This window comes from Nerophis lumbriciformis, linkage group LG16, assembly GCF_033978685.3.
Source record: "Nerophis lumbriciformis linkage group LG16, RoL_Nlum_v2.1, whole genome shotgun sequence".
Taxonomy (NCBI): Eukaryota; Metazoa; Chordata; class Actinopteri; order Syngnathiformes; family Syngnathidae; genus Nerophis; species Nerophis lumbriciformis.
This window is the reverse complement of record NC_084563.2, coordinates 6,546,438-6,572,056: the sequence shown is the minus strand read 5'-3', so window position 1 is coordinate 6,572,056 and position 25,619 is coordinate 6,546,438. Positions and strand designations below refer to the sequence as shown.

The 25,619-nt window shown below is 34.6% G+C and overlaps 1 protein-coding gene across 6 annotated transcripts; it reads left to right on the top strand.

The window, feature by feature from the left end:
- The first annotated feature begins 144 nt into the window (after positions 1-144).
- Positions 145-25,534, top strand: bbs7 (Bardet-Biedl syndrome 7). Of its 6 annotated transcripts, none has more exons than XM_061977292.1 (21): positions 145-195; positions 321-396; positions 465-619; positions 680-745; positions 2,158-2,220; positions 2,285-2,460; positions 2,518-2,704; positions 2,760-2,832; positions 7,141-7,248; positions 7,496-7,626; positions 7,696-7,780; positions 16,707-16,809; positions 16,883-17,063; positions 17,122-17,196; positions 17,270-17,335; positions 20,598-20,737; positions 22,174-22,338; positions 22,392-22,501; positions 22,566-22,669; positions 25,115-25,238; positions 25,301-25,534. In XM_061977292.1, exons 3-21 carry the CDS (start codon positions 503-505, stop codon positions 25,432-25,434), a joined length of 2,208 nt encoding a protein of 735 aa, XP_061833276.1. In that variant the 5' UTR covers positions 145-195; positions 321-396; positions 465-502; the 3' UTR covers positions 25,435-25,534. The 6 variants fall into 6 exon arrangements, 5 of the variants coding, with proteins under 5 accessions (XP_061833276.1, XP_061833279.1, XP_061833278.1 ...); XM_061977293.1 differs by having other exon boundaries at positions 152-195; positions 545-619; XM_061977295.2 differs by having other exon boundaries at positions 148-396; positions 563-619.
- The last annotated feature ends 85 nt before the right edge of the window (positions 25,535-25,619 follow it).

The following is a 25,619-nucleotide window of genomic DNA, read 5'->3' as shown; positions in this document are numbered from 1 at the left end:
GCGGTAGGAAAATGGATGTGCAGCAGAAGATTCATTGTTGCTGCTAATGCGGCTTTTAGCTTGCTGGCCAACCATCCAATCAGGAAAGGGATTCTATATCCGTTATCTAATTCGTCCAATGGTATCGCAGGATATTGCAAGGGCGACGTTGCCACGGCAACGGATTTGGTGTGAAGCGTTCACTCGTTTCTTACGGTATATTGAGTCAGTAAATTGAGCCGTTATCTTATTTGCAGTTGACTTTAAACAAATGATTGTATATGTTTACATTTACATTGTACACATTTAAGTTTTAACAGCCGTTGTGTTTGTTTTAAAAGCCAACACGTCGTGTGCGCTAACTAGCATTGTAGCTAACGTTAGCATGTGGAGCTAATCTGCTTTTCAACGACTGACGTAAGTATTAACATCTTTATCTCTTCTCAATGATTCATTTTAATGTTAGCATCTTCATCTCTTTTCAGTGATTAATGTAGATGTTAGCAGCAATACCCACTAATGTATGGGTCCAGTTTTCTTTGTTGACACACAAGTATTATTTCAGCAGCACTCTTTCATCAAGGTCTCAACTTTGGCCAAAAAGATGGAGCTGAATCTCAACCGGGTGGATTACATTCAGGTATTCAATATCCTTCTTTATCCTCCTGGAAAAGGTGATTTTCATCAAATGCGCCCACAGGTTGGTGTAACGTCCCAGAAAACTATGAGGCTGCTGCCAGCACATGGGAAAAAGGCAACTCAGAAGGTACCGTAAATAAATGACAATCCGAAAGAATAACTTTTATACAATAATAACTTTTATATAGGAATATGTGTCATAGTAATGAATTTTTGTTAGAAGTGGCTGTAGCTGACCCTGATGGCATTCTGACTTATTATTATTATTATTATATGTTAAAGGTGGCTGTAACTGACCATGATGGCATCCTGGTATGTTTTAATAATAATTATTATTATTATATGTCAAAGGTGGCTGTAGCTGACCATGATGGCATCCTGACATGTTTTAATAATTATTATTATTATTATTTATCAAAGGTGGCTGTAGCTGACCATGATGGCATCCTGACATGTTTGAATAATAATTATATGTCAAAGGTAGCTGTAGCTGACCATGATTGCATCCTGACATGTTTTAATAATAGTAATGATTATTATTATATGTTAAAGATGGCTGTAGCTGACCATGATGACATCCTGACATGTTTTAATAATAATTATTATTATTATTTTATGTTAAAGATGGCTGTAGCTGACCATGATGGCATCCTGACATGTTTTGATAATATGTATTATTATATGTTAAAGGTGGCTGTAGCTGACCATGATGGCATCCTGACATGTTTTAATTATAATTATTATATGTTAAAGGTGGCTGTAGCTGACCATGATGACATCCTGACATGTAGCTGACTATGATGGCATTCTGACTTATTATTATTATTATTATTATTATTATTATTATATGGTAAAGGTGGCTGTAGCTGACCATGATGGCATCCTGACATGTTTTAATAATGATAATTAGTATATGTTAAAGGAGGCTGTAGCTGACCATGATGGCATCCTGACATGTTTTAATGATAATAATAATAATTATTATATGTTAAAGGTGGCTGTAGCTGACCATAATGGCACCCTGACATGTTTTAATAATATTTATTATTACTAAATGTCAAAGGTGGCTGTAGCTGACCATGATGGCATCCTGACATGTTTTAATAATATTTATTATAATTATATGTTAAAGGTGGCTGTAATGGTGGCATCCTGACATGTTATAATAATATGTATTATAATTATATGTTAAAGGTGGCTGTAGCTGACCATGATGGCATCCTGACATGTTTTAATAATAGTAATAATTATTATATGCTAAAGGTGGCTGTAGCTGACCATGATAGCATCCTGACATGTTTTAATAATATTTATTATAATTATATGTTAAAGGTGGCTGTAGCTGACCATGATGGCATCCTGACATGTTTTAATAATATTTATTATAATTATATGTTAAAGGTGGCTGTAGTTGACCAGGATGGCATTCTGACATGTTTTAATAATATTTATTATAATTATATGTTAAAGGTGGCTGTAGCTGACCATGATGGCATTCTGACATGTTTTAATAATATTTATTATAATTATATGTTAAAGGTGGCTGTAGCTGACCATGATGGCATCCTGACATGTTTTGGGATGAAGAAAGGAGAGGCGGTGGTGAGTGAATGAGTTGTATGAATATTTGTGGCCCCCACCATGACATGTGTTTCTTGTGTTGTAGCCTGTGTTCAAAACTCTTCCGGGACAGAAAATCTCCCGACTGGACCTGGGTGGAGCTGTGGACAGTCCCCAGGAGAAGATCTATGTCTGCTGTGGTTCTCAAGTGCGAGGCTTGACCAAGAAAGGCAAACAGTTCTTCACGTGTGACGTCAACCTGACGGAGAGCATCAACGCCATGTAGGAAACCAGTCCCACCAAGTGTGAGCACCAAGTCAGGTGTGTTCTCCTGTGCAGGTACGTGTCAGGTGAGGACCTGTTTGTGTGTGCAAGTTACATCTACAACCACTCCAGCCACTGCAAGGACCAGGACTACTTCCTGTCGGGAGACAAGATCAACGACATCACCTGTTTGGTCTCGCAGACCCTCACCCACCCTGTCCCTGTTCTGGCATGTCAAGACCGGGTCCTCAGGGTCCTACAGGTAGACAGAGATAACACTTGCTGCCTGATTACAGCTCATTGTTGGACTTCCTCAGGGGTCTGAGCTGGCCTACCAAGTGGAAGTCCCTGGACAACCTTCTGTGCTGGAACACTACCACAAAGATGGAGGCAAGTTGGTCCCTCTGAGAGCAGCTTTATGCTGTGCAACCTCATGCAGTACATAATGTGCATACTGTACATGTAGTACATACTGTACATGTAATACATACTGTACATGCATTACTTACTGTGCATGTGTTACATACTGTACATGCAGTACATACTGTAGGTGTAATATGATCAAACTTTCTTGTTCTTGTCAAAAGTCTAGCAGCCGCATTTTGTACCAACTGTAATATTTTAATGCTAGACATAGGGAGACACCGAAATAATATGTTGTTGTCAAAAGTTAAGGTGGTATTATTAAATAGGTGTATAATTGTTTTTTTGTCAAATGTTAAGATGGTATTATTAAATAAGTCATAATTGTTTGGTTGTAAAATGTTAAGATGGTATTATTAAATAAGTTATAATTGTTTGGTTGTAAAATATTGAGGTAGTATTACTAAATATGTGTATAATAGTTTGGTTGTCAAATGTTAAGGTGGTATTATTAAATAAGTGTATAATTGTTTGGTTGTCAAATGTTAAGGTGGTATTGTTAAATAAGTATCATTGTTTGGTTGTCAAATGTTAAGGTGATATTGTTAAATAAGTTTATAATTGTTTTGTTGTCAAATGTTAAGGTGGTATTACTAAATAAGTGTATAATTGTTTGATTGTCAAATGTTAAGGTGGTATTATTAAATAAGTATATAATTCATTTGTTGTCAAATGTTAAGGTGGCATTATTACATAGGTGTATAATTGTTTTATTGTCAAATGTTTTGATGGTATAATTAAATAGGTGTATAATTGTTTTATTGTCAAATGTTTTGATGGTATTATTAAATAAGTGTATAATTGTTTGGTTGTCAAATGTTAAGGTGGTATTATTAAATAAGTCTATCATTGTTTGGTTGTCAAATGTTAAGGTGGTATTGTTAAATACGTGTGTAATTGTTTGGTCGTCAAATGTTAAGGTGGTATTATTAAATAAGTCTATCATTGTTTGGTTGTCAAATGTTAAGGTGGTATTGTTAAATAAGTTTATAATTGTTTTGTTGTCAAATGTTAAGGTGGTATTACTAAATAAGTGTATAATTGTTTGATTGTCAAATGTTAAGGTGGTATTATTAAATAAGTATATAATTCATTTGTTGTCAAATGTTAAGGTGGCATTATTACATAGGTGTATAATTGTTTTATTGTCAAATGTTTTGATGGTATAATTAAATAAGTGTATAATTGTTTGGTTGTCAAATGTTAAGGTGGTATTATTAAATAAGTGTATAATTGTTTGGTTGTCAAATGTTAAGGTGGTATTATTAAATAAGTGTATAATTGTTTGGTTGTCAAATGTTAAGGTGGTATTATTAAATAAGTGTATAATTGTTTGGTTGTCAAATGTTAAGGTGGTATTATTAAATAAGTGGATAATAGTTTGGTTGTCAAATGTTAAGGTGGTATTATTAAATAGGTATATAATTGTTTGGTTGTAAAATGCTATGGTGGTATTATTAAATAAGTGGATAATAGTTTGGTTGTCAAATGTTAAGGTGGTATTATTAAATAGGTGTACAATTGGATTGTTGTCGAATGTTAAGGTGGTATTATTAAATAAGTGTATAATTGTTTTGTTATCAAATGTTAAAGTGGTGTTATTAAATAGGTGTATAATTGTTGGGTTGTCAAATGTCACGGTGGTATTATCAGATAAATGTATAATTGTTTAGTTGTCAAATGTTATAGTGGTATTATTAAATTACAGTATAATTGTTTTGTTGTCAAATGTTAAGGTGGTGTTATTAAATGGGTGTATAATTGTTTGGTTGTCAAATGTTAAGGTAGTATTATTAAATAGGCGTATAATTGTTTTGATGTTTTTAATGAACATGTCCTATGTGAGACATAAATATGTAGATGTTATTAATGAAAGTGTCCTATGTGGGACATATATACGTACATTTTATTAATGAAAGTGTCCCATGTGAGACATAAATATGTAGTGGTTATTAATGAAAGTGTCCTATGTGAGACATAAATATGTAGATGTTATTAATGAAAGTGTCATATGTGAGATATACATATGTAGATGTTATTAATGAAAGTGTCCTATGTGAGATATAAATATGTAGATGTTATTATTAATGTAAGTTTCCTATGTGAGACATAAATATGTACCGGTAGATGTTATTCATGAAAGTGTCCTATGTGAGATATAAATATGTAGATGTTATTATTAATGTAAGTTTCCTATGTGAGACGTAAATATGTAGATGTTATTAATAAAAGTGTCCTATGTGAGACATAAATATGTAGATGTTATTAATGAAAGTGTCCTATCTGAGACATAAATATGTAGATGTTATTAATGAAAGTGTCCTATGTGGGACATATATACGTACATGTTATTAATGAAAGTGTCCTATGTGAGATATACATATGTAGATGTTATTAATGAAAGTGTCCTATGTGAGATATAAATATGTAGATGTTATTATTAATGTAAGTTTCCTATGTGAGACGTAAATATGTAGATATTAATAAAAGTGTCCTATGTGAGACATAAATATGTAGATGTTATTAATGAAAGTGTCCTATGTGAGACGTACATATGTAGATGTTATTAATGAAAGTGTCCTATGTGAGACATGAATATGTAGGTGTTATTAATGAAAGTGTCCTATGTGAGATATACGTATGTAGATGTTATTAATGAAAGTGTCCTATGTGACACGTAAATATGTAGATGTTATTAATGTAAGTTTCCTATGTGAGACATAAATATGTAGATGTTAATTAAAGTGTCCTATGTGAGACATAAATATGGAGATGTTATTAATGAAAGTGTCCTATGTGAGATATACATATGTAGATGTTATTAATGAAAGTGTCCTATGTAAGACATAAATATGTAGATGTTATTAATGAAAGTGTCCAATGTGAGACATAAATATGTAGATGTTAGTAATGTAAGTTTCCTATGTGAGACATAAATATGTAGATGTTATTAATTAAAGTGTCCTATGTGAGACATAAATATGGAGATGTTATTAATGAAAGTGTCCTATGTGAGATATAAATATGTAGATGTTATTATTAATGTAAGTTTCCTATGTGAGACGTAAATATGTAGATATTAATAAAAGTGTCCTATGTGAGACATAAATATGTAGATGTTATTAATGAAAGTGTCCTATGTGAGACGTACATATGTAGATGTTATTAATGAAAGTGTCCTATGTGAGACATGAATATGTAGGTGTTATTAATGAAAGTGTCCTATGTGAGATATACGGATGTAGATGTTATTAATGAAAGTGTCCTATGTGACACGTAAATATGTAGATGTTATTAATGTAAGTTTCCTATGTGAGACATAAATATGTAGATGTTAATTAAAGTGTCCTATGTGAGACATAAATATGGAGATGTTATTAATGAAAGTGTCCTATGTGAGATATACATATGTAGATGTTATTAATGAAAGTGTCCTATGTAAGACATAAATATGTAGATGTTATTAATGAAAGTGTCCAATGTGAGACATAAATATGTAGATGTTAGTAATGTAAGTTTCCTATGTGAGACATAAATATGTAGATGTTATTAATTAAAGTGTCCTATGTGAGACATAAATATGGAGATGTTATTAATGAAAGTGTCCTATGTGAGATATACGGATGTAGATGTTATCAATGAAAGTGTCCTATGTGACACGTAAATATGTAGATGTTATTAATGTATGTTTCCTATGTGAGACATAAATATGTAGATGTTATTAATTAAAGTGTCCTATGTGAGACATAAATATGGAGATGTTATTAATGAAAGTGTCCTATGTGAGATATACATATGTAGATGTTATTAATGAAAGTGTCCTATGTAAGACATAAATATGTAGATGTTATTAATGAAAGTGTCCTATGTGACACGTAAATATGTAGATGTTATTAATGTAAGTTTCCTATGTGAGACATAAATATGTAGATGTTATTAAAGTGTCCTATGTGAGACATAAATATGGAGATGTTATTAATGAAAGTGTCCTATGTGAGATATACATATGTAGATGTTATTAATGAAAGTGTCCTATGTAAGACATAAATATGTAGATGTTATTAATGAAAGTGTCCAATGTGAGACATAAATATATAGATGTTAGTAATGAAAGTGTCCTATGTGAGACGTAAATATGTAGATGTTATTAATGAAAGTGTCCTATGTGAGACATAAATATTTAGATGTTATTAATGAAAGTGTCCTACGTGAGACATAAATATGTAGATGTTATTAATGAATGTGAGACATAAATATGTGGATGTTATCCTGCAGGAGAGGACATCCTGTACGGGACTACAGATGGGAAGATAGGACTTGTTCACATCGGAGAGACGTCAGCTGCCACCAAATGGGAGATTTACAAGGAGAAAAAGAAAGGAGGTGAAGTAGACCTGCACAAAAAGGAAACATTGTCAAAATAATGCTGACAAAAGTGCAGTTTTAATACAATAATATTGAGTACAACAACAATAAAAGGTGCTCATGAAGCAATGAAGTCGACCTGCACAAAAAGGAAACATGGTCAAAATAATGCTGACAAAAGTGCAGTTTTAATACAATAATATTGGTGTACAACAGCATTGTCTTGCAGGTGTACCTTATGAAGTGGTGTATATTTCCTCAACAGGAATCCTCTGCATGGACACCTACGACATGGTGGGCGATGGCGTGAGTGACATCCTGGTGGGCTGTGATGACGGGACAGTAGCCATTTATGGATTTGACGGGACTAACGAGCCCACCTTACGCTTTGAGCACGTAAGTAAACCATGACCTAAAAGTCTTGTTATAATTGTCAAATCACTTGATTTCTTTTTCCTGGTCCAGACCTTGTCTGAGAGCATCAACTCCATCCAGGGCGGCTGTGTGGGCAAGGAGTCCTATGATGAGGTGTTAACTGCCACCTACTCAGGTGACGTTACATTCATACTCTTCTGCCTCCAACATTACTAAATACACATCAATGATGCTGATGGATACATGAAACCTGTCATGTTGTCCAAATCTTCCACGGACTGTTTGCTCTAACGGTCAGGTTTTGAACAAATTGTGATTAATAATGAGCTCCATAAAATGTGAATTACATAAAAACTATCATAGTTGCACAAAAAATGTTGTAGCACAAACAAATAGGACTGGTTTGGGATGATTTTGACAAGGTGAGTTCATCATGTGGGACTGTTTCAGAGAATAAAAAAAAACCCATCAGACTTCAACACATCAAACCTTATATTCCCCTTGAAACGCCAGCATTGCGTATGTACGTGTGTATATATATCTATATATATATATGTATATATATATATATATATATATATATATATAGATATATATATAGATATATATATATATATATATTAGGGCTGCAACAACTAATCGATTAAAATCGATTATACAAATAGTTGGCGATTAATTTAGTCATCGATTCGTTGGATCTATGCTATGGGCATGCGCAGAGGCAATTTTTTAATTTATTTATTTTAATTTTTTTATAAACCTTTATTTATAAACTGAAACATGTACAAACAGCTGAGAAACAATAATCAAAATAAGTATGGTGCCAGTATGCTGTTTTTTTTCCCAATAAAATACTGGAAAGGATAGAAATGTAGTTTGTCTCTTTTATCCGATTATTAATCGATTAATCGAATAATAATCGACAGATTAATCGATTATCAAATTAATCGTTAGTTGCAGCCTTAATATATATATATATATATATATATATATATATATATATATGTATATATATATATATATATATATATATATATATATATATATACATACATACAGTATATATATATATATATATATATGTGTATATATGCATGTTTATATATACATGTTTATATATACATGCTGCGATGGGGTGGTGACTTGTCCAGGGTGTACCCCGCCTTCCGCCCGAATGCAGTTGAGATAGGCTCCAGCATCACCCGCGACCCCGAAAGGGACAAGAGGTAGAAAAATGGATGGATGGATGGACATATATATACATGTGTACATATATATGTATATATATATATATATATATATATATATAACAAATGTAAATCAGATATTAACAAAGTGTTGTTGACTGGATGGGAGTAACACATTTAACACAACAACGTTTTGGTTTGTTTTAATAACTTACCGTAATGATGGACTATTTTAGCAACTCTTGATACATTTGATCAAAATCAAAAAGTAAAAAGATGTTTATTCTGCTTTCACTTCTTGCTAGAATAATCTTATTTCACGTCCATGTGCTTGAGTCCAATGCCTGAAGTCCATATGTAACCTCTAATCATCTTCTGCTCCATTGCCTCTGGAAGACATGCCTGTCATAGTGAATTGTTGGTCCATTACGAGGAATAAATGTCTTACCTCTAATAAAGGTCTTACCGCTAATAAATACAAAATTGCTCGACAAAATTAAAAAGACAACATAAAAGGTACAATAATTAACAGGGTTCTAAAAATAGAAAAAGCACATCTTAAAATTCCAATGTGTGTTGTAGTTTATGGAAAACTAATTTAAATCATATCTAACATATTGTATTAAAGTGTGTGGTAGTTTATTTAAAACATATTAAAATCATATTTAACATTGTATTAAAGTGTGTTGTAGTTAAAGTTAAAGTACCAATGATTGTCACACACACGAGGTGTGGTGAAATTCGTCCTCTGCATTTGACCCATCCCCTTGTTCCCCCCCTGAGAAGTGAGGGGAGCAGTGAGCAGCCCGGGAATCATTTTTGGTGATGTAACCCCCAATTCCAACCCTTGATGCCAAGCCGGGAGGTAATGGCTCCCATTTTTATAGTCTCTGGTATAACTCGGCCGGGTTTTGAACTCACAACCTACCCATCTCGGGGCGACTCTAACCACTAGGCCACTGAGTAGGTGTAAAACATAAATCAATCAATCAATCAATCAATGTTTATTTATATAGCCCTAAATCACAAGTGTCTCAAAGGGCATACGTATGTTTGTTATGTAAATATGTTTTACATAAATATGTAAAATGTGTTAAGGTGTGTTGTAGTTTATGTAAAACATATTTAAATCATATCTAACATTGTATTAAAGTGTGTGGTAATTTATGTAAAAAAAAATGTAAATCATATCCAACATATTGTATTAAAGTGTGTTGTAGTTTATGTAAAACATATTTAAATCATATCCAATATATTGTATTAAAGTGTGTTGTAGTTTATGTAAAACATATTTAAATCATATCTATGATCCATCCATCCATCCATTTTCTACCGCTTATTCCCTTTGGGGTCGCGGCATATCTATGATAATAATACAAAATAATATTTGCTTGCAGGCTGGGTGACTGCTAATAATAATAATAATAATATTCATAGTAATAATATTAATAATGATAATAATAATAAACAATATTTGCTTGCAGGCTGGGTGACTGCTAATAATAATAAAAGTATTCATAATAATATTAATGATAATAATAACAATAAATAATCTTTGCTTGCAAGCTGGGTGAATGCTAATAATAATAATAACAATAAATGATATTTGCTTGCACGCTGGGTGACTGCTAATAATAATAAAAGTATTCATAATAATATTAATGATAATAATAACAATAAATAATCTTTGCTTGCAAGCTGGGTGAATGCTAATAATAATAATAACAATAAATGATATTTGCTTGCAGGCTGGGTGACTGCTAATAATAATAATAATATTAATAAATAATATTTGCTTGCAGGCTGCGTGACTGCTAATAATAATAATGATATTAATGTTAATAATAATAGTAATAAATAGTATTTGCTTGCAGACTGGGTGACTGCTAATAATAATAATAATATTAATAATAATAATAACAATAACAATAAATGATCTTTGCTTGCAGGTTGGGTGACTGCTAATAATAATATTAATTTTAATAATAATAATAATAAATTATCTTTGCTTGCAGGCTGGTTGACTGCTAATAATAATAATATTTATGTTAATAATAATAAATTATATTTGCTTGCAGGCTGGGTGACTGCTAATAATAATAATGATAAGAATGATAATAATTATAATAAATTATATTTGCTTGTAGGCTGAATGACTGCTAATAATAATAATAATAATAATAATAATAAATGATCTTTGATTGCAGGCTGGGTGACTGCTAATAATAATAATAATATTAATAATAATACTAATGTTAATAATAACAATACATGATATTTGCTTGCAGGCTGAGTGACTGCTAATAATAATAATAATAATCATAGTAATGTTAATAATAATAAATGATATTTGCTGGCAGGCTGGGTGACTGCTAATAATAATAATAATAATAATATGAATGTTAATAATAACAATACATTATATTTGCTTGCAGGCTGGGTGACTGCTAATAATAATGATGATATTAATGTTAATAATAACAATAAATGATCTTTGCTTGCAGGCTGGGTGACTGCTAATAATAATAATAATATTAATGTTAATAATAAGCACACATGATTGTGCGTGCTGCTGGTCCACTAATAGTACTAACCTTTAACAGTTAATTTTAGAAATTTTCATTAATTACTAGTTTCCATGTAACTGTTTTTATATTGTTTTACTTGCTCTTTCCTTGACCTGCAGTCAAGGAAGCAGGGCGAAACTTTCTCACGGCGTGCAGCAACAGAGCGACCAGAGCGGCGTGTGCTGTGCCAATCGGGCGGGCATTAGCCCTTGAGTGCCCGGTAAAATAGTCAAATCCGGCGTCGCTAAGTGTCTACGTTGGTGTGGCTCGTTTCTAGCCTAGATCCAAGTTGCACTGCAGCCGGGCTCGGCTCACCTTCAGCCGTGGCCCAGGTTAGCATGGGTCCGAAGCCAAGGAGAGTGGTTAGCCCCCCTGAGGACGACATGGAAGAAATTAAGAAATCTCTTGAGTTCTTGTCTGCTGAGATCGCAACAATTGCTGACCAGCAAAAGAAAATTGTGGATCTGATGGGTGACATTCAGTCACTCAAAAGACTGAACACGGAGAAAGACAAAGCTATAAAAGTTTTGGAATGTCGCGTGGCCGACTTGGAGCAGTACTCCCGCATGAACAACGTGATCGTCAGCGGACTTAAGACCAAGCATCGGTCATACGCCAGTGTGGCAGCCCGGGAGAACGGTCCCGTAGGGCGGGAGGGAGTTCAATCGGAGTCAGAGGTGGAATCACTGGAGCAGCAGGTGGTCAGCTTTTTGGGGAGCAGGAGGATCTCCGTGGACAGGAGCAACATTGAAGCCTGTCACACCCTGCCTACGAGAACCAAAGGAGCAACACCAGCGATCATCATTCGCTTCACCAACAGAAAGAACAAGATCGCGATCCTAAAACAGGGTCGCAAATTAAAAGGAACGGAGGTGTACATTAACGAACACCTCACCAAAAGGAATGGTGAGATCGCCAGGCGCGCACGAATCCTGAGGAAGCAAAGCAAAATTCAGTCTACATGGACTGCTAGCTGTAAAGTGTTTATCAAGCTGAATGGTACCACCCCAGAAGAGGAGAAAGTCATGGTCATCAACGACATCAGTGATTTGGACAAATTCGATATCTGAGGAACTATCTGCAGCGAGGTAGGACCCCTGTGTCTACTCATGGGCACTTTTCACACACACATCATGACTGTCACTCATTGTTTCCCTTTTTTATTCTTTAGTTTTTTTAATTCTTTAGTTGTTTGCTGCAGTTGCAGATGTCATGCCTATGTACTAGTTGGGCGTTGTTATATATGTCTACCTGTACGGCTTTTTATGCCTCAAAGCAGGCCTACACTACTGTGTTTCAGGGTCAATTGTAAAAAGCAATATAAGTCATCAATCGCTCTCTCTCTTCATCATGGTTTCATACAACCTTAAACTACCCGGCAAAGGCCTACTGATAGCTCACTTGAATATCTGTAGCTTAAGAAATAAAATCCCTGATTTATGTATGATAATGAAGTCTAATGATATACACATTATGGCAATATCTGAAACCCATCTTGACTCCTCTTTTGAGGATGATGAATTAGCTGTAGATGGATACACAATTTTTAGGAAGGATAGAACAAGATATGGTGGAGGTGTAGCTGTGTATGTGCAGAGTCACATTCCTGTGAAAGTAAGACATGATTTAATGTTGGCTGATATTGAGGCCCTGTGGATCCAGGTTCACCTGCCACAGACCAAACCCATACTGGTTGGGTGCTGCTATAGACCACCTAGTGCCGATATAAAATACCTGGATTTAATATGCAAGATGTTGGATGAATCTAGTGATGAAAACAGAGAGATATATTTTACTGGGGACACAAACATTGATTGGTCTGCTATGTGCCCGCTGAAAAAGAAACTTATTGCTGTAACTAATGCCTGTAACCTCACACAGACTATTACACTACCAACCAGATCAACTATAAATAGAAATGGGCTAAAGTCATCCAAATGCATTGACCACCTATTCACTAATGTTCCTGATAAATGCACTAAAACAGTATCAATAGCTCTTGGCTTTACGGATCACAACTTAATTGCAATAAGGAGGAAGACCAAGCTCTCCAAAGCTCCTAGTGTGACTATACATAAAAGATCTTATAAATATTTTAATGAAGTAAAATTTATAGATGATGTGAAACATGTTAACTGGGAAATTGTGTGTCTTGAGGAGGATCCCGAAGCGGCTTTGAGCACATTCATGAAGTTATTTTTGCAGATTGTAGATAAGCATGCTCCTGTCAGGAAAACAACTGTCAAGGCAAATGGCGCCCCTTGGTTAGGGAATGAGCTCAAAGCACTTATGAAGCAACGTAACCAGGCTAAAAAGTTGGCAGACTCTTCTGGTCTACTTTCTGATGCAATGATCTATCGTAAATTAAGAAATCGTGTAACTAAAATAAATAGAAGTAATAAAAAGGTATATTATCAGACAAAGATCTATGACTTTAGACATGATGGAAAACAATTGTGGAAAATTTTAAATCAAATAATGGGAAGATCAGCATCATGTAAAACAAATTCGTATATAGAAGTTGATGGAGCTTACCTGACTAAGCCAATGGAAATTGCCACATATTTTAATAATTACTTCACAAACAAGGTGGAAAATCTGAGAGTGAATATGACGCCTTCTGATGGCTCCTCCTCATGCACATTAATTGAAAATCATATAATGAAGGGTAAAAACTGCAGGTTCGATTTTGTACCAGTTAGTAGTTCTGATATTGAGAAATTGTTGTTATCACTGCCATCTGATAAACCTGCTGGGACGGACATGCTAGATGGCAAATTGTTAAGAATTGCGGCATGCCATGTATCAACTCCGATTTGTCATATATTTAATAAATCATTAAGATATGGAGTCTTTCCTGGGGTTTGGAAGGAGGCTAAGGTCATCCCTCTACCCAAGGACAAAAATAAAGATTTTACTGGTATAAATAGTAGACCAATAAGCATACTTCCTGTTCTTAGTAAATTGATGGAAAAAGTTGTTTTCAAACAAATTCAAGATTACTTTACCTACAACAAACTGATGTCGGGTTCCCAGCATGCTTATAGGCAAGGTCACTCAACATCTACTGCTCTAGCTCAGCTGACTGATGACTGGCTGTCACAAATGGATGTCAAGAAGATGGTTGGTACTGTCCTGATTGACTTTAGTGCGGCATTCGATGTCATAGATCACAACATAATGATCTCCAAACTGAGAAAATATGGTTTTAATAGTATGTCACTTTCTTGGATGTTGAGCTATCTATCAGCAAGATCACAGAGAGTGTGTTTTAATGGTAGCCTATCTGAACGCAAGTACAATTACTGCGGCGTGCCTCAAGGAAGCTGCTTAGGTCCTTTACTTTTTATTATTTTTACTAATGATCTTCCCTGTGTTACAACAAACACCAATATGGTTATGTATGCAGATGACACAACTCTATACAGTACTGCCTCTACCTTAAATGACCTAGAAAACAACTTAAATCAGGACCTGGAGACAGTGTCCCGCTGGGTAAATGATAGTAAACTTGTTGTGAATATTGACAAAACAAAAAGCATTCTTTTTGGATCCAGGCATATGCTTGTTGAAGACCCACAGCTTCATATTTTAATGTCAGACATACGTATTGAGCAGGTCAAAAAAGCAAAATTGCTTGGTGTGCTATTAGACAGTCAACTGTCATGGTCTGATCATATTAATGGTATTTCAATGAGAATGGGAAGAGGTTTAGCCATGGTCAGGAAGTGCTCCACCTTCTTGACATCCTCAACAATGGCTCAAGTCATACAGTCCTTGGTTTTCTGTCATCTTCATTACTGTCCTATAATATGGTCCGCTACGACTAAGTCTGACCTGAACAAACTGCAACTTGTTCAGAACAGAGCGGCTAGACTGCTACTTAAATGTTCTTTGCACACTAATATTGCATTTATGCATTCACGCCTGTCCTGGTTGTCTGTTGAACAAAAGATGCATTGTAGTCTCATTATGTTCTTTAGAACTATCATTTTAGATCAATCACCAGATTACTTTTACAAACAGTTTTTAAAATCAACTAACACACATATTCATGACACTAGGAATGCCAGCAATGGCTATTTGGCACTTCCTGCTCCCAGGACCAATCTCCTCAAACATACAGTCATGTATAGATGTACATCATTTTGGAATGGGTTGCCATCTCACATTAATCTCTCACAAAGTAAATTGTCATTCAAGACAGCTTTGAAGATACACCTATTGCAGCTGCCCACATGACGAGAATTTTTAATACTGGTTTTAACTAGCTTTTTATCTTATGTTGTATTTTTCCATTGTATAATGTCTGTTATTGCATGTATTCTTTGCATTTTTCATTTTGTATGCTCCTATATGGACCCCAGGAAGACTAGCAGTCGCCTTGGCGTCAGCTAATGGGGATCCATTCAATAAACAATAAACAATAACAGTAAATTATCTTTGCTTGCAGGCTAAGTGACTGCTAATAATAATAATATTAATGTTAATAATAACAATAAATGATATTTGCTTGCAGGCTGGGTGACTGTTAATAATATTAATAATAATAATAGTAATATTAATGTTAATAATAATAATAAATTATATTTGCTGGTAGGCTGGGTGACTGTTAATAATAGTAATAATAATATTAATGTTAATAATAACAACAAACTATATTTGCTTGCAGGCTGGGTGACTGCTAATAATAATGATAGTAATAATATTAATGTTAATAACAATAAATTATATTTGCTTGCAGGCTGGGTGACTGCTAATAATAGTAATAATAATAATAATATTAATGTTGATAATAACAATAAATGATATTTGCTTGCAGGCTGGATGACTGCTAATAATAATAATATTAATGTTAATAATAACAAATTATATTTGCTTGCAGGCTGGGTGACTGCTAATAATGATAATACTAATAATATTAATGTTAATAATAACAATAAATGATATTTGCTTGCAGGCTGGGTGACTGTTAATAATATTAATAATAGTAATATTAATGTTAATAATAATAATAAATGATATTTGCTGGCAGGCTGGGTGACTGCTAATAATAGTAATAATAATATTAATGTTAATAATAACAACAAATTATATTTGCTTGCAGGCTGGGTGACTGCTAATAATAATAATGATAATAATAATAATATTAATGTTAATAATAACCATAAATGATATTTGCTTGCAAGCTGGGTGACTGCTAATAATAGTCATAATAATAATAATATTAATGTTGATAATAACAATAAATGATATTTGCTTGCAGGCTGGATGACTGCTAATAATAATGACAATAATAATAATAATATTAATGTTAATAATAACAATAAATGATATTTGCTTGCAGGCTGGGTGACTGCTTTGACCACAGAGCCCCAGAAGGCAGAAGGGGGTCCAGGAGACGAGGTGAGGATGACCAAAGAGACTCAGTCCAAAGTGGAAGCACTCAGGTACCAACACTAAAGTGCTCACAGTCGGGTCTGAGTCACACTGAGACAAGTCCTGGCTGCTTCCTGCATTCAGGGCGGAAGTGGAGCAGCTGCAGGTCAAGGTTCAGCAGGGCCGACAAGACTATCAGCACAGCACGCTGTCCAAGACGGTGCCTGCCTTCAGCATCAACGACAAGTTCCTCCTCTGCCAGGATGACGCCAGCTACAGCCTCACGCTGGAAGTGCAGACGGCCATCGACAATCTGCTGCTCCAGGTACACACACACACACACACACACACACACAGGTGTTGACATGTGTTGTGGCGTGCAGAGCGACATCCCTATGGACGTGCTGGACGTGGACAACAACTCAGCGTTGGTCAGCTTCAGCGAGTGTGATTGGGAGGTGAGCAAGGAGAGTGATGCTGGAAACAAGGGTGTTGTTGGTCTTTGACCTTAGTGCATGTTTTGTCCTGCAGGCCAACGGCAACTTCCTGCTGGCCACTTACAGATGCCAGGCTAACACCAGCAGACTGGAGCTGAAGGTACACACACCTTGGTTACTTAGACAACCCTGTGGACCACAGCCAAATACACACAGTCTATTATAGCTTACATAAATAATAGTAATCATAATAACAGGTTAGATTAATAATAATAATGTTAGATGAATACAATAACCCTCATTCAGACACACATTGTCAAATACAGTTGTATCATAAACATTCACAACCTGTCTGAGCGCAAGGTGGGTGACGTGCCTTGCCCAAAGACCCAATGGCAGTGACAAGAACTGCATTCATACCGGGAACCCTCACATTTCTGTACAACTGCTGATCCTCAACAATGTTCTACACGCAATCATCCTGGCTTGTTACCCAGATTTATTATAGATGAGTATTTATTGACATTTTATTCTACATGTGTGCTGCTAGTTCAAAAACATCACACACGTTGGTCAACATGATAACGTGATTGTTAGTAGTACATACAAATACTTCACTGACATATCAATTGTACACGCAGTCTTAGTAGCTCACACACCCATTAATAGTACACACTGTTTTATACTTTATACACACTAATAGTACACACTATTTTATACTTTGTACACACTAATAGTACACACTGTTTCATACTTTGTACACTCTAATAGTAAACACTATTTTATACTTTTTACACACTAATATTACACACTATTTTATACTTTGTACACACTAACAGTACACACTATTTTATACTTTGTACACACTAATAGTACACACTGTTTTATACTTTGTACACACTAATAGTACACACTATTTTGTACTTTGTACACACTAATATTACACACTATTTTATACTTTGTACACACTAACAGTACACACTATTTTATACTTTGTACACACTAATAGTACACACTGTTTTATACTTTGTACACACTAATAGTACACGCTGTTTTATACTATGTACACACTAATAGTACACACTGTTGTATACTATGTACACACTATAATAGTACACACTATTTTATAATTTTTACACACTAATAGTACACACAGTTTTATACTTTGTACACTCTAATAGTAAACGCTAGTTTATACTTTGTACACACTAATATTACACACTATTTTATACTTTGTACACACTGTTTTATACTTTGTACACACTAATAGTACACACTGTTTTATACTTTGTACACACTAATAGTACACGCTGTTTTATACTATGTACACACTAATAGTACACACTGTTGTATACTATGTACACACTATAATAGTACACACTGTTTTATAATTTTTACACACTAATAGTACACACAGTTTTATACTTTGTACACTCTAATAGTAAACGCTAGTTTATACTTTGTACACACTAATATTACACACTATTTTATACTTTGTACACACTGTTTTATACTTTGTACACACTAATAGTACACACTGTTTTATACTTTGTACACACTAACAGTACACACTATTTTATACTTTGTACACACTAATAGTACACACTGTTTTATACTTTGTACACACTAATAGTACACACTATTTTGTACTTTGTACACACTAATATTACACACTATTTTATACTTTGTACACACTAACAGTACACACTATTTTATACTTTGTACACACTAATAGTACACACTGTTTTATACTTTGTACACACTAATAGTACACACTGTTTTATACTTTGTACACACTAATAGTACACACTGTTTTATACTATGTACACACTAATAGTACACACTGTTTTATACTATGTACACACTATAATAGTACACACTATTTTATACTTTTTACATACTAATAGCACACACTGTTTTATACTTTGTACACTCTAATAGTAAACGCTAGTTTATACTTTGTACACACTAATATTACACACTATTTTATACTTTGTACACACTGTTTTATACTTTGTACACACTAATAGTACACACTGTTTTATACTTTGTACACACTAATAGTACACACTGTTTTATACTTTATACACACTAATAGTACACACTATTTTATACTTTGTACACACTAATAGTACACACTGTTTCATATTTTGTACACTCTAATAGTAAACACTATTTTATACTTTGTACACACTAATATTACACACTATTTTATACTTTGTACACACTAACAGTACACACTATTTTATACTTTGTACACACTAATAGTACACACTGTTTTATACTTTGTACACACTAATAGTACACACTATTTTGTACTTTGTACACACTAATATTACACACTATTTTATACTTTGTACACACTAACAGTAAACACTATTTTATACTTTGTACACACTAATATTACACACTACTTTATACTTTCTACACACTAATAGTACACACTGTTTTATACTTTCTACAAACTAATAGTACACACTATTTTATACTTTGTCCACACTAATAGTACACACTGTTTTATACTTTGTACACACTAATAGTACACACTACTTTATACTTTCTACACACTAATAATACACACAATTTTATACTTTTTACACAGTAATAGTACACACTATTTTATACTCTGTACACACTAATAGTACACACTGTTTTATACTTTGTACACACTAATAGTACACACTACTTTATACTTTGTACACACTAATAATACACACAATTTTATACTTTCTACACACTATTAGTACATACCGTTTTATACTTTCTACACACTAACAGTACACACTATTTTATACTTTCTACACACTAACAGTACACACCATTTTATACTTTCTACGCACTAATAGTACACAAAATGTTATACTTTCTACACACTAATAATAAACACAGTTTTATACTTTCTACACACTAATAGTACACACTATTTTATACTTTCTACACACTAATAGTACACACTATTTTATACTTTCTACACACTAATAGTACACACAGTTTTATACTTTCTACACACTAATAGTACACACTATTTTATACTTTCTACACACTAATAGTACACACTATTTTATACTTTCTACACACTAATAGTACACACAGTTTTATACTTTCTACACACTAAAAGTACACACTATTTTATACTTTCTACACACTAATAGTACACACGTTGCAATGATCAGTATTGTGGATCAAGTAGTTGAAGACTACTAGCAGATCTTATGGGTCTGTGTACGCATAGAGTGGTCACAGTCACCATGGCAACAGTGAAATAAGTTTGGTATGTAGTCTTTTATATTGACTTTTAGTTCAAGTGGATTGAAAAATGACAACCATGCAAGAATGTTACTGCCGTGAAATAAGTGGACAGGAAGTGACGTAATGCCTGCATGGATCAATGGTAAAACACTACTTGTGTGTGTGTGTTCCAGGTGAGGTCCATCGAGGGACAGTACGGCACCTTGCGGGCTTACGTCACCCACAGACTGCAGCCTAAGACCTGTCAGCTTCGCCAGTACCACATCAAACCTCTCTCTCTTCACCAGCGTGCACACAGCATCCAGCAGGACAGGTCAATATTCATCATAATCATCATCCTGCCACTGTAATAATACAGTAATGTTAATAATATTAGTGACACTGTAATGATAGTAGATCATAATCACCATCCTGCCACTGTAATAATACAGTAATGTTAATAATAATAGTGACACTGTAATGATAGTAGATCATAATAATCATCATCCTGCCACTGTAATAATACATTAATGTTAATAATATTAGTGCCACTGTAATGATAGTAGATCATAATAATAATTGTGCCATTGTAATAATACATTAATAATAATAATGATAATAATAGTGTCACTGTAATGATAGTAGACAATAATAATAATTGTGCCACTGTAATAATACATTTATAATAATAATAATGATAATATTAGTGCCACTGTAATGTTAGTAGATAATAATCATAGTGCCACTGTAATAATACATTTATAATAATAATAATGATAATATTAGTGCCACTGCAATGATAGTAGATAATAATAATCATCATTCTGCCACTATAATAATACATTTATAATAATAATGGTACTATTAGTGCCACTGTAATGATAGTAGATAATAATAATAATCATCCTGCCACTGTAATAATACATTTATAATAATAAAGGTAATATTAGTGGCACTGTAATAATAGTAGATGATAATAATCATTGTACCACTGTAATAATACATTTATAATAATAATAATGGTAATATTAGTGTCACTGTAATGATAGTAGACACTAATAATCATCATCCTGCCACTGTAATAATACATTTATAATAATAATGATAATATTAGTGCCACTGTAATGATAGTAGACAATAATAATCATCGTGCCACTGTAATAATACATTTAAAGTAATAATAATGGTAATATTAGTGGCACATAAAAATTAAGGAAAATAGTAATGCTAATAGATAATAATAAGAATGATAATGATAACAAATAATGATAATAGTAATGCTAATAGATAATAATAATAATAATACTAATAATGATAGTAGATAATGATAACAAATAATGATAATAGTAATGCTAATAGATAATTATAATAATAATAATAATGATAATAATAATAATGATAATGATAACAAATAATGATAATAGTAATACTAATAGATAATCCATCCATCCATTTTCTACCGCTTGTCCCTTATGGGGTTGCGGGGGGTGCTGCAGCCTAGCTAACGGTAATAAATAATAGTAATGCTAATAGATAATAATGATAACAAATAATGATAATAGTACTGCTAATAGATAATAATGTTATTAATAAATAATAGTAATGATAACAGATAATGATAATAGATGAAGTGAAGTGAATTATATTTAAATAGCACTTTTCTCTTGTGACTCTAAGCACTTTCCATAGTGAGATAGTAGGGTTAGAATAGATAACAATGGTAATAACTAAGAGTAATGCTAGTAGATAATAATGTGTGTGACTGGCCAGGCCCATGAACAGGCTCAGTCTGGTGGGACAGTTCAGTTTGGCAGAGATCCACTCTTGGGTGGTCTTCTGCTTGCCGGAGGTGCCTGAGAAGACCCCAGCGGGAGAAAGCGTCACCTTCTACTTCCACAACACTTTCCTGGGCACACAGCTGCAGACCACCTACTGGTACGTACACCTGCACCTTCAGCTCCCCGGTCTACAATCTGGCTCTTTTCCAGCAAAGGGGAGGCTCACTTCAAGTCGGACAACATCTCCACCATCTCCATCCTCAGCGACGTTCTCTCCAAAGAAGCCACCAAACGCAAAATCAACCTCAACGTTTCTTACGGTGGGTGGCTTGTCTTCCATAACCTTCCTTGAAGACACCTTGAGATGTTACTGTGTGTGTGCAGACATCAATGATGACTCTGTCACTCACACCCTGAAGATGATCCACCCTAAACTGGAGTACCAGTTGGTGCTGGCCAGGAAGGTTCAGCTCATTGATGCACTGAAAGTAAGTATTCACTCAACTATTTCTCCACCATCTTCTAGCTGCTTCTTTTAGGAACTGTATCTTCTAGCTGCTTCCTCTAGTAACTGTAGCTTCTAGCTGCTTCCTCTAGGAACTGTAGCTTCTAGCTGCTTCCTCTAGGAACTGTAGCTTCGAGCTGCTTCTTCTACGAACTGTAGCTTCTATCTGCTTCTTCTAGGAACTGTAGGCTCACCTTGTTCTATCTGCTTCTTCTAGGAACTGTAGGGTCTATCTGCTTTCTCTAGGAACTGTAGGTTCACCTTGTTCTATCTGCTTCTTCTAGGAACTGTAGGTTCACCTTGTTCTATCTGCTTCTTCTAGGAACTGTAGGTTCACCTTGTTCTATCTGCTTCTTCTAGGAACTGTAGGTTCTATCTGCTTCCTCTAGGAACTGTAGGTTCACCTTGTTCTATCTGCTTCTTCTAGGAACTGTAGGTTCATGACCACCATGTTCTATCTGCATCTTTAAGGAACTGTAGGTTCATGTCCACCATGTTCTATCTGTTTCCTTTAAGGAACTGTAGGTTCATGACCACTATGTCCTATCTGCTTCTTTAAGGAACTGTAGATTCATGACCACCATGTCCTATCTGCTTCTTTAAGGAACTGTAGGTTCATGACCACCATGTTCTACCTGCTTCTTTAAGGAACTGTAGGTTCATGTCCACCATGTTCTATTTGCTTTTTTAAGGAACTGTAGGTTCATGACCACCATGTTCTATCTGCTTCTTTAAGGAACTGTAGGTTCATGACCACCATGTTCTACCTGTTTCTTTAAGGAACTGTAGATTCATGACCACCATGTTCTATTTGTTTCTTTAAGGAACTGTCGGTTCATTATCACCATGTTCTATCTGCTTCTTTAAGGAACTGTAGGTTCACGACCACCATGTTCTATTTGCTTCTTTAAGGAACTGTAGGTTCATGACCACCATGTTCTATATGCTTCTTTAAGGAACTGTAGGTTCATAACCACCATGTTCTATCTGCTTCTTTAAGGAACTGTAGATTCATGACCACCATGTTCTAGCTGCTTCTTTAAGGAACTGTAGGTTCATGACCACCATGTTCTATCTGCATCTTTAAGGAACTGTAGTTTCATGACCACCATGTTCTATCTGCTTCTTTAAGGAACTGTAGGTTCATGACCACCATGTTCTATATGCTACTTTAAGGAACTGTAGGTTCATGTCCACCATGTTCTATCTGTTTCCTTTAAGGAACTGTAGGTTCATGACCACCAGGTTCATGACCACCATGTTCTATCTGCTTCTTTAATGAACTGTAGATTCATGACCACCCTGTTCTATTTGCTTCTTTAAGGAACTGTAGGTTCATGACCACCATGTTCTATCTGCTTCTTTAAGGAACTGTAGGTTCATGACCATCATGTTCTATATGCTACTTTAAGGAACTGTAGGTTCATGTCCACCATGTTCTATCTGTTTCCTTTAAGGAACTGTAGGTTCATGACCACCAGGTTCATGACCACCATGTTCTATCTGCTTCTTTAATGAACTGTAGATTCATGACCACCCTGTTCTATTTGCTTCTTTAAGGAACTGTAGGTTCATGACCATCATGTTCTATATGCTACTTTAAGGAACTGTAGGTTCATGTCCACCATGTTCTATCTGTTTCCTTTAAGGAACTGTAGGTTCATGACCACCAGGTTCATGACCACCATGTTCTATCTGCTTCTTTAATGAACTGTAGATTCATGACCACCCTGTTCTATTTGCTTCTTTAAGGAACTGTAGGTTCATGACCACCATGTTCTATCTGCTTCTTTAAGGAACTGTAGGTTCATGACCATCATGTTCTATATGCTACTTTAAGGAACTGTAGGTTCATGTCCACCATGTTCTATCTGTTTCCTTTAAGGAACTGTAGGTTCATGACCACCAGGTTCATGACCACCATGTTCTATCTGCTTCTTTAATGAACTGTAGGTTCATGACCACCATGTTCTACCTGTTTTTTAAGGAAGTATAGATTCATGACCACCATGTTCTATATGCTTCATTAAGGAACTGTAGGTTCATGACCACCCTGTTCTATTTGCTTCTTTAAGGAACTGTAGGTTCATGACCACCATGTTCTATCTGCTTCTTTAAGGAACTGTAGGTTCATGACCACCATGTTCTACCTGTTTTTTAAGGAACTATAGATTCATGACCACCATGTTCTATATGCTTCATTAAGGAACTGTAGGTTCATGACCACCATGTTCTACCTGCTTCTTTAAGGAACTGTAGATTCATGACCACCATGTTCTACCTGTTTCTTTAAGGAACAGCAGGTCAATGACCACCATGTTCTATCTGTGTCCTTGTAGGAACTGTAGGTCCATGACCACCATGTTCTATCTGCTTCTTTAAGGAACTGCAGGTCCATGACCACCATGTTCTATCTGTTTCCTTGTAGGAACTGCAGGTCCATGAGGGCAACACAGACTTCCTCACTTCAGAGTATCGGAACATTCTGGATGAGTCATCCAGTCTCCTGGAGGAGTACAAGAAGCAGCCAGCGCCCCTGGAAAGACTTTATGGTAAGTCTAGTTTTTATATCGGTCCTCTCCGAGTCTTGGCTGTTACTTCATCCTCCCTGCAGGCATGATCACCGACCTCTTCATCGATAAGTTCAAGTTCAAAGGTCAGAATGTGAAAAGCAAAGTGTCGTCACTGCTGGAGATCCTGGATAGTTACGATCTTAAATCCCTCTTGGACTTTTTCAGCGAAGCATAGCTTCTTCATTGCTGATTATTTGTTGACTTCTTTCAAATATCTGTAATAGTTCTATATTTGTGTTAGTAATAAAGTGCTTCATGATCGGCTTTGATTTCAAGGGGAGCTGCACTTTTTTGTGGAAGTCTGTCTATCCTTCACACTCGTTATGAGAGAGCAGAACACAAGAGGTTGTTGTTTTTTTG

Coding starts and splice junctions, on each gene's coding strand:
- bbs7 (XM_061977292.1), top strand. CDS start 503: ATGGGTCCAGTTTTCTTTGTTGACACACAAGTATTATTTCAGCAGCAC. Junction 20,738..22,173: donor CACAGCATCCAGCAGGACAG/GTCAATATTCAT, acceptor GTGACTGGCCAG/GCCCATGAACAGGCTCAGTC. Junction 22,339..22,391: donor CAGCTGCAGACCACCTACTG/GTACGTACACCT, acceptor GCTCTTTTCCAG/CAAAGGGGAGGCTCACTTCA.